The sequence below is a fragment of the Pecten maximus genome, chromosome 4 (assembly GCF_902652985.1).
Source record: "Pecten maximus chromosome 4, xPecMax1.1, whole genome shotgun sequence".
Lineage (NCBI taxonomy): Eukaryota > Metazoa > Mollusca > Bivalvia > Pectinida > Pectinidae > Pecten > Pecten maximus.
In genome coordinates, this window is record NC_047018.1 from 27,482,177 (window position 1) to 27,493,078 (window position 10,902).

At 34.1% G+C, this 10,902-nt stretch overlaps 1 protein-coding gene across 1 annotated transcript in view; it reads right to left on the reverse strand.

Annotated features, from left to right (window-relative positions):
* Positions 1-10,127, reverse strand: part of LOC117325683 (phospholipid-transporting ATPase ABCA1-like) — a 33,590-nt gene extending 23,463 nt beyond the window's left edge. The window contains exons 1-12 of the mRNA XM_033882097.1: positions 9,463-10,127; positions 9,228-9,332; positions 8,337-8,433; positions 7,038-7,179; positions 5,953-6,086; positions 4,930-5,057; positions 3,545-3,808; positions 2,973-3,056; positions 2,104-2,359; positions 1,365-1,504; positions 924-1,040; positions 257-472 (exon numbers count right to left, since the gene is read on the reverse strand). Of these exons, the coding sequence (XP_033737988.1) occupies positions 257-472; positions 924-1,040; positions 1,365-1,504; positions 2,104-2,359; positions 2,973-3,056; positions 3,545-3,808; positions 4,930-5,057; positions 5,953-6,086; positions 7,038-7,179; positions 8,337-8,433; positions 9,228-9,293 (1,644 nt within the window). The 5' untranslated portion in view covers positions 9,294-9,332; positions 9,463-10,127. The remainder of the gene's footprint in view (positions 1-256; positions 473-923; positions 1,041-1,364; positions 1,505-2,103; positions 2,360-2,972; positions 3,057-3,544; positions 3,809-4,929; positions 5,058-5,952; positions 6,087-7,037; positions 7,180-8,336; positions 8,434-9,227; positions 9,333-9,462) is intronic.
* Positions 10,128-10,902: the final 775 nt, after the last annotated feature.

Consider the following 10,902-nt stretch of genomic DNA (forward strand, 5'->3'; position numbering starts at 1 on the left):
AATACTATATCACTACCTAATACTTCACTCACCACCAGTGATAAAACTGCTGACTGGTGTACATTATAAATGATCTCAGATACTACAACATCAAACACTGGACTCCAGGTGGACATAAAAACAAAACTCTCAAGGATTATTGAAGGTGTCTGCAGGGTCCAGTATTAGGCTATGCATTCTCAATTAATCTTGATTAATGGTGTTGATTAACGAGTTGCAAGTAATCAAAGCTTATCACAAATCCTGTCAAGGTTACCTTGCCGTATTCAGCCACCACTCTGGCAAATATCTTAGTGTAGTGAAGGGTCCTCTCCCAATCAAAGTTGCCATCGGCCTTGGGGTCCTTACTTAGATAAGTCTGTAGGAAGTGGCACACACTTTTGGATAAGACTTTGTCTGAGTTGGCCTTCGACTTGATCAGACTCATTGTCTTACTCTCCAGTAGATCACACAAACAAGATGTAGAAAATGCCTACAACAGATAGGTTATGTGTAAACCAAGGCATTAAATCAATCAGGCTGAAAACAAGAACAATGAGTCTACATTTTGTCTTCAATGGAACATTTTTCCTTCGTTAGCATATTATGATATCAAATATTTGAATAAATTAATGTTCACATGGGTATACCTTTTTATGAAAGAGTCTGCAGCCAAGTTTTAAAACAATGTTTTAGCCAGACAGATGATTCACATTTTCACAAATTGTGGAGCAATTATTTAAATTTTACTGGTTTCAAGTATCAGTTTGGTCCTGTTTCATTAAAATTTATATCCCAGAATACCAGAAATTCTATGTATGGTTGTTGCAGAAGAAGATGTGTGTTATTAGCCAGGTATTTTTTGTTGATAATATTTTCACTATTTTGTACACCATTCAATTTTGACGAGGTTGCGAGGTATTTAATGTCACAATGGGGTATACCCTGATCATATCCATTGTAGGACTGGTCTTGAGATATCTCTCCAGATACACAGCATATTCCTCCCAGTCCTCAGCCAGCTTCACCATCTTTGCCAGGTCTGCAAATGTCTGGTTGGCCTGCAAACAAAAACGTCACTTGTTCACAAATGCTTGAAAAAATATATACAACTTGCTTTTAAGTGCTTATACTTAATGAAGTTTTTATATGCACTACAAAAAAAGGAGCAAAATATCTTAACCTTGAGAGAGATATGTATTGGGGATTATTTGATGAATTTAGATAAATCTGTCATTATCACCAAATTAAAGCCTTATTCAGTATTTAAAAATAGAAAGGATTTTATCTCTCTCAAATTGACTTAAAATACATATTTTGAGTAACTTTTACAGCATTTTTATGGGTTTATCCCGAGTATGAAGACCCCACAGGTACAAGCCTACCCCCTTAATGATCTCCCTGACAGCTGGGGTGTCCGGGGCGTAGGGAATCTTTCCCAGGACAACTGGTCGCAGGTTTTTCCATAAGATCTGTGTATTTACATTGGCATTCATCAGCTCCACTAATTCCATACACACGGGTGCTGTCAATTTTATAAGCATAGCAATATGTAATTAACATGTAAATATGACTAACTACAAGATGAAATTACTCAGTATACATGTATAAACAAACTTTATATTTTTTACTGAATACAGAAATTCCTTCCCCTGGTAGATTTCTATATGATTTTTATTATATATAGTATTTACTGACAATGTTTGACGTACCCCTAGTATATGATTTTCATTATATATTTTATTTACTGACAATGTTTGACGTACCCCTAGTATATGATTTTCATTATATATTGTATTTACTGACAATGTTTGACGTACCCCTAGTATATGATTTTCATTATATATAGTATTTACTGACAATGTTTGACGTACCCCTAGTATATGATTTTCATTATATATAGTATTTACTGACAATGTTTGACATACCCCTAGTATATGATTTTCATTATACATTTTGTATATTGTATTTACTGACAATGTTTGATTTTTATGTGATTTATGTTATCCTTGGATGTTGCTATGTTGAACATGCCTATCAAAAATTCAGTTTTAGACTAAACCTTGACAGAGACATTCTAAATAAGGATAAATCTGCATACAAGCTGTATGACAGTTCACTTACAATTAGGTCCATAGTCATTCTTCCCTTTGTTCTTGTCATCCTTAATGTCTGGCCTTTTGAAGGAATTAAATCGATCTAAAATATCCAGTGACTTAGTTGACTGCATTTGCATGAAGGAATTTCTGCCACAAACAAACTTCCCCATTTGTTCCATGATCACTTGAGGACTAGGTTTTCCTTTCTTTGAAAAAAAGTCTATAAGGTCTTTAATTGGCTTCTCAAAGGCGGCTGCATCTGCTGAGTCAAGATCCTTCACCTGAAACAGTATCAAGTACAACAGTTACTGCAATAATATATCTACTACTAACAGTGTTTCCTGTACTACTACTGCACTGCAGTTAATCTCGTTTGTTTGCTTGTTTGCTGGGTTTATCACCCAATGTATAGTCCTGGTCATTTTAAGGCACTGTCTCTGTAGTAGTTGGTGACTACCTCACTGAACAACATATGGGAGGCCCATCACATGCCATCTAGAGCTATTAGGGTGAAGTGTCTGCCCAGGGACACAACCATGACAGCAGACTGGCCAGTTTCTCAGCTTCCCGAGAAACATGAACCAATAAGGGTAGGGGGAAACGAACCATGCATCTGGGATCTCACCTGAGGTTGTGTGGCTGGTGCTCTAACCAACCGAGCTATCGTGGCCCCCACAGTTAACTAATCTCTGATATTTGTTTAAGTTGTCTAATGGACATAAGTACATATTTACGAATTTGAACATGACATAAACCTTATACTGTATAACAGCACCTCATAAAACATTTACTGATACAAAAAAAAAATCAGCTAATGAATAAATCTGCAGTAATTGTAAACAGGCTATGTCTATGACTGCTAGTAACTTAATCCTAACATTTTTATGTACTTACATCTTTGAACAGCTCTTTCAACTTCCCGTAGATTTTAGTGACATTAGGTATTTTTCCAGTATTCATAAAGACAAACCTCAAAACCTGAAATCAAATGAATGGTGAGATATCATTAATGAGTTTCTTAATGTGTTTTGAGACAGTTTTGTGTGGTGATGGTAGCTAGGTTTCTCAACCACTTGATTCTTACTACACTATCAAGGTCAGGCATAGCAAAACAGTCATTCTACAAATCCTGATAATGTTGGCCTTGTACAACATCAATTTATCTAATAGCCAAGCTTACTACTTGTTTCGTTGTGAACTGAAGATGATTTACAATTTTAAAATCATTTAATTACTGCTATCATTAAAATGGAATGAAATAAAAATAAGAATTTATTAATATAAACAGCTTCAGCTTTCTACTCACATCTATCTTGAATGATATATTGCATTGAATTTGTGGCCCCTAAATTGCTAGATCTTATAAATTCATAAAAGAATTTCTGCTGTATTACTGAATTTGCATATCTACTCACAATTTACCTAAAACCAAGTCAAGAGTATATGAAACAGCAGTATGTTTTTACCTGAAAGATGAAATGTTGGATGCTGTATTTGTTTTTGAAGAGTTCATATAGCTTGACCAGGTGAGCTTCAGGAATACGACAAAGTTCAGCTTGAACGGTACGTCGTGCAGCAATGTTCTTGAACCTGAACGACTCTAACATGGAATCGGAGGAGCATACAAAATCACGAACCTCTTCCGCAGATTTCTTGGGTCCAATAGACTTACCGATCCTAGGACAAACCTCAAAGTCTCGCAAAACATCACTCAGGTGTGGACGATTAAACTGTAAATAATGATAAACAATATACTGACAAGCATATACTTGATTGAATTTGGTTTTATCACAATTCTGTATTTGTGTAATTCTTTCCTGACTTTTAGAGGCTTAAATGTAATTAACAATTCTTAACTGACTTTTATGGTGTAAGTAGCAATCTCAATAGTAAGTGTAATTACCTATTCTTACATGACTTTAATAGTTGTGTAAGTAGCGATTCTTTATTGTGTAATTAAAAACTCTTACCTGACTTTTAATAGTGTGAGTAGCAATTCTTTATTGTGTAATTAAAAATTCTTACCTGACTTTTAATACTGTAAGTGGTGATTCTTTATTGTGTAATTAACAATTCTTACCTGACTTTTAATAGTGTAAGTAGCGATTCTTTATTGTGTAATTAAAAATTCTTACCTGACTTTTAATAGTGTAAGTAGCGATTCTTTATTGTGTAATTAAAAATTCTTACTCAACTTTTAATAGTGTAAGTAGCGATTCTTTCTTGTGTAATTAACAATTCTTATCTGACTTTTAATAGTGTAAGTAGCGATTCTTTATTGTGTAATTAAAAATTCTTACTCAACTTTTAATAGTGTAAGTAGCGATTCTTCATTGTGTAATAAACAATTCTTACTCAACTTCTAATAGTGTAAGTGGTGATTCTTTATTGTATAATTAACAATTCTTACCTCAACTTTTAATACTGTAAGTAGCGATTCTTTATTGTGTAATAAACAATTCTTACTCAACTTTTAATACTGTAAGTGGTGATTCTTTATTGTATAATTAACAATTCTTACCTGACTTTTAATACTGTAAGTAGCGATTCTTTATTGTGTAATTAACAATTCTTACCCAACTTTTAATACTGTAAGTGGTGATTCTTTATTGTGTAACTAACAATTCTTACCTGACTTTTAATACTGTAAGTGGTGATTCTTTATTGTATAATTAACAATTCTTACCTGACTTTTAATACTGTAAGTAGCGATTCTTTATTGTGTAATTAAAAATTCTTACTCAACTTTTAATAGTGTAAGTAGTGATTCTTTATTGTGTAATTAAAAATTCTTACCTGACTTTTAATAGTGTAAGTAGCGATTCTTTATTGTGTAATTAACAATTCTTACCTGACTAAAATCTATTGATGCATTCAGGAGGTTCACTAAGGAGCCCTCTGTCAATGTAATGTTGTTGCTCACAATGTCCTGAACAAGCTCTCGTGGATTTTTAAAAAGACTCAATACTTTGACATGACCTGAAATATATTGATTTAATATATCATCTTGACAGTAAATGTGTTTATAGATGAAGTAGTAAAGGATGTTTTAAAAATTCTTTTGATAAGCATCATTATTGTAACAAACCTGATTAAATGCACTCTGTGTCATTGAGGTAAAATAAATTATTTAAAGGTATTTAATTATTCTAACAATATGCCCCTGTCTGGTATACAATATGCCCTCTCCTCTTCTTTCCAGCAGAATCTATAGGTTGCACACATGCATGCACCAACCCCCCTCCCCAGTCATCCTACCCCCACCCCCAATTCTTGGCAGTAGAGTAAAATGTAAACTATATGATTTTGTAACAACCATAAAACAAGTTATACCAACTTATATTAAGCACTCTTGTCAGCCAGGATGGAAGCATGAGGGGTCTCACTGTAGGAGGAAACCGAAGTTCCCAGGGGAAACCTTCATGATCAGACAAGTGACCCCACACGTCAAATTGGGGTACTGAACCCCGGACCCCTTGGTGAAAGTGTTACCTCACTGTGCTACCCGACCATCCAATTGTGTTAAAAAGTCCATTACATGAAGCCTTCTTATCAGGTATGACATATTTAGAACATTGTCCCAAAGATTACACTACTAATTCCATGCTGACACAAATTTTTTTGTCATTGTACTATATTAATTTACTAAAAAGAAATCAATTCCATTTAATGATGTTTTCCATCATATTAATAATCCTTTAGCAATATATCAAGTTCTGCCTTACGTTATATACATGATCAATGGAAACCATCCCAATAAAGTCTGTTTCCTTTCATATAACATTACAGATCCATCTAACTATACAGATATGTTCAAATGTATGGGATATAGTTCATCCATAATTTTCATCCAATTCCTGGAGAGAATCCTCACCTCTGGTGGAGCCGTTGAGGATCTTGGCAGACAGGGAGGTTATGATGTCCCAGGTTCCTATAAGGTCCATGATAAGTTTCCGATCCATATTATTGTTGAGGACATCAGTGACATCTTCAACCAGCTTTGTCATTCTATCATCAAAGCATCATGATTAACATTAAATGTTTGTTGGTTTCAAGGGTTACAAGGTATTTAACTGACACTTACATTCAAACTTGTTAATTAAGATAAATGATTGAATAATTATTATGATATGATTTGCGGTTTCTTTTCAAATTCAAGTATGACCAAAATAAATACACAATGAAAGTTTCTTCTTATACAGTTTTATGAAATGATCCAGAACTAATTTTGAGTTGTATAATTGCAAACGCTGGGAGCATCAGAAACGCATTCATCAAACTGACGGACACATAGTGATAATCACATACATAAATTTGGCTGACAAATTCTGATGAAGTTATTCACAGAGTATCAATATAACCTAACTGTTTGACCCAACACATATACAATTACCATTTTACGTACACTACTCCAAATATTTTAACAACGTTTAATCATGTTATAATACACTGATTTTGCATAAGTGTGACATATTGGTGTTCAATGACAGTGGAAGCATGGGGATGGATCACTGCAAGCAGACCAGGAATGTATTCATTTGAAACCATTTTAATTAAATCACAATATCAATGATTTAGAAAAGTTCTACCATTTTATTTTAAACATTACACCATACTGATTTGACCTAATATGCCCACCTGCCCCTATTAGTGCACCCCACCATTTTCAGGAAAAGAGGATAGTTGTGCTACTTGAAACATATAAAACATTCCTTACCTCACTGATCTGTTAATATAACCTTCAGTCTTTTAACAGAGAATCTAGATTGTTTTCACAACATAAAGGTATGTAAATGAAAAAAGAGGTTTGTTTCCTTTCCATAGAAATTTCACACACAAAATTTTCCCTGCACATGGTACTATTAGGTAAACACGCCACTTTCGTGTTTTTGTAAGCACACAGTGCGCTTATTAGGTCAAATACAGTATAAAAGGATGTAATATAGATGCTACACTCACAGTGAATCTTTGTAATCAGCGGTGTTTCCTGCCATTTCATTAGGTGTGACCGTCTCATAGCAGGTGTTATTGAAGGTACAGAAGAACGACTGGAGGAAGGGCACGATACCAACACTCGGCATGGACTTCCCATCAAAGTGACCTGGTGTAGTAAAGGTTATAGCAATGCTCACATATATATCAAAGTAACCTTGTGTAGTTAAGGTCATAGCAATGCTCACATATATATATATCAAAGTGACCTGATGTAGTAAAGGTCATAGCAATGCTCACATATATATCAAAGTAACCTTGTGTAATAGTCATAGCAATGCTCACATATATATATATCAAAGTGACCCTGTGTAGTAAAGGTCATAGCAATGCTCACATATATATATATCAAAGTGACCCTGTGTAGTAAAGGTCATAGCAATGCTCACATATATATATATCAAAGTGACCTGGTGTAGTAAAGGTCATAGCAATGCTCACATATATATATATCAAAGTGACCTGGTGTAGTAAAGGTCATAGCAATGCTCACATATATATATATCAAAGTGACCTTGTGTATTAAAGGTCATAGCAATGCTCACATATATACATGTATATCAAAGTGACCTTGTGTATTAAAGGTCATAGCAATGCTCACATATATATATCAAAGTGACCTTGTGTAATTAAGGTCATAGCAATGCTCACATATATACATGTATATCAAAGTGACCTTGTGTATTAAAGGTCATAGCAATGCTCACATATATATATATCAAAGTGACCTTGTGTAATTAAGGTCATAGCAATGCTCACATATAGACATGTATATCAAAGTGACCTTGTGTATTAAAGGTCATAGCAATGCTCACATATATATATATCAAAGTGACCTGGTGTAGTAAAGGTCATAGCAATGCTCACAATATGTACAAGTCTTAGATAATATAAATACATGCCAAATCAGTCCACAAAATGATAAAATGCGCAAAAAAATCCCATTTTTTTTTACATGATTTTGCCATAACATCACTCCTAGACCTTTAATGAATGTATAAACCAAATTAGAAGGGTGTTAGGTACGCACTTTTAAACTTACCCCAAAAACTTTAAAATTTTGGGGTGGGACGCCGACATCGACAACAACACCGCCACCAACTCAAATGCGGGGTACAGCACTAGCTCATTTCTGCTTGTCACCGTTTAGTTAATAAGAGGTACATATAATCACAAAATAATAAAATCTGCCAATCTTTTTAAAATAAAAATTGATACAAAATATGATAATATTAAATAGAAATTAATCAGTTGAGATTTACTTACATTCCGGATGGTTCCACTTCAGATCTGGGCGTGTACGGACTCCCACCAGTACGAAGACCAGGATGAGTGGGGCCAGCACCTCCACCAGTACACGATACTTTGGGGAAAGACAACATTATTATGTATACCAGAGTACTGTAGGATAAGACAACATTATTATGTATACCAGAGTACTGTAGGATAAGACAACATTATTATGTATACCAGGGTAGTGTAGGATAAGACAACATTATTATGTATACCAGAGTACTGTAGGATAAGACAACATTATTATGTATACCAGGGTAGTGTAGGATAAGACAACATTATTATGTATACCAGGGTACTGTAGGATAAGAGGAAAATATCTCTACCCACACACAGTATTGTTGTGTTGTTATCCAGATACTAGGTGCAATGTATTTTAAATGTACTCGATACTGGGATATGTTATATGCATCTTTTGGCTCCCCATGTCATAAAGGTATAAATCAGATACCAAGGCTTTGATATAAGTCAATAATCCATTCAATATATTTAATGATATCATATGATTTAAGAGCTGATGTCCCAAATTTGCATTTTATTTTCTACAGATATTTTCCTACATCTATAAGGATATTATTAGTATCCTCAGAATGAAGACACTGAGCTATCAAGCAAAACAACTATTCCTAATGTACACTTGAGAGATAGATTTGTTAAAGATATGATACAAATTTATTTTAACTATTTTTTTCAACAGTCAACAGTTGACTTTATGGTCATAATGTGTATTGAAGTACATGTGAACCTCAAGGGGAGAGGAAGAGGTAAAATATGGAAGCCACAGAAAATATATCCACAATTTTATTCTGTTTACTACGTTAAAGTATAAAAACAGTGTAATAACCCAGATACACAGAGACATACCTTTTGACGCCATCTCAGTGTGAAGTTTTTCCACAGAAGTAAAGATAGTTGATTTCCAAATCCCATCTTGTTAGACCTCTACAAGGTCAAACACTGATAAAAGTCCTGGAAAGATGAAAAATTTAACAGATGCTAATTACATCTATATTACAATTGCATCTGAAAAGAAGTTTGAAGATCAAAAAAAAAATTAAAATGCAAATAAATAATCATATCTAAATTGTTAAATACATACTGCAATATTTTCTCTTGTTGTTCCTGGTTGTTTTTTAATTGTTGCTATTGTCCAGAACAAGGGTTGCTGACTCCAAACAGCTGACTGCTTCCATATTTCAAACATTCAAGTTTATCCAAGAATTGTTTTCATGATTCACACAGTATGTTTCACAGTCCCAATTAAGTATGGGTATCTTTACAACATCCACGGAAAACCAAGCATTATTTCCACACCAACTTAGAAAGATTCACTTCCATGACATAATAACTCCTTGATGAAAAGTTACAGTAAATTCCTGGTATCTTGTGTACAGCTTTAGTCCTACGTGATGAAAACAGAGGCAGACTGGCATATGTTGAGGGATGAGTCGGTGATAGTTGTAAGGTAGGAGCAAATGATCTACCTGTTGTAGGCAAGGTACCCGTTGACATGGACCCACACCACTTCCTTGTTGTAACATCACAGGTATCACCTCGGGCAGGTAAGTACTGTCTCATCAGTACTACCCCTGAAGTCACGGTCTTACATCATCTTCACAGGAACAACTCTCAGGTGCTTCTTTGTTTTTTTTATTTATTTTTTTGTACTTTTGTTTTATTTCATCACATCAATAAAAGAAGCAAATAAGGACTATTGTAATTAGTGTTTTTCTTTGAATAAAAAAAAATTACCATGAGCATTGCACAAAATGATTTTAACCTGAATCACTACACCCAAAGATCAGGCAATTTTAAATGTTGAGAGCTCCATATGTAAACGTATGTGCTCAGTATGTGTTGTACATCTACATCCAGTCATATAGAATAAGAAGTGCCATCAATTAATGATGATTTTGAAATATATCTTACCAACACTTCTTTCTCTGAGGATCATATGGCACATTTTGACCAAATTATTTACCTTTGAGAACATCAACTGTAAGTCACGACAAACAATGACACAATAACCTGTTATCATGAATACAATTTTTTTTTTTTTTCCATATTCATAACAAATGTGAAACACTGCTGGTTCAAACAGATTGTTTAAACTTCCAATGCCTTCCTGTAGGTCCTATGGAGCTGCCAGGCATGAATCAGCACTAATTTCTGTAATCATCATCTAACACCAATGTATTAGTGCCTTAAGGGTGTGAGTATCTGTGACACCACAGTCCCTATCTACCCCCAGATCTTCAGATTACTTACAAACGCTGCCCTGGGCTCTCTATTTACAATATAGATATACAAGTGACAGCTTCCTTAACTATTCAATCATCTACAGATTGTTATACTACATGTTTTTTTTTTTTTTAAATTTTGTAAAGACATTTTCACATATCTCTATAGCACAAGATAAAAAGATATTCTCCTTCATTGGCAATCAGAAGTAATTACAGCCATGCTGTAGAAAGAGTAATTTCTTTTGATATTACTGGGTATACAAAATGAAACATTAATTGTTATCAATTACAGGTAA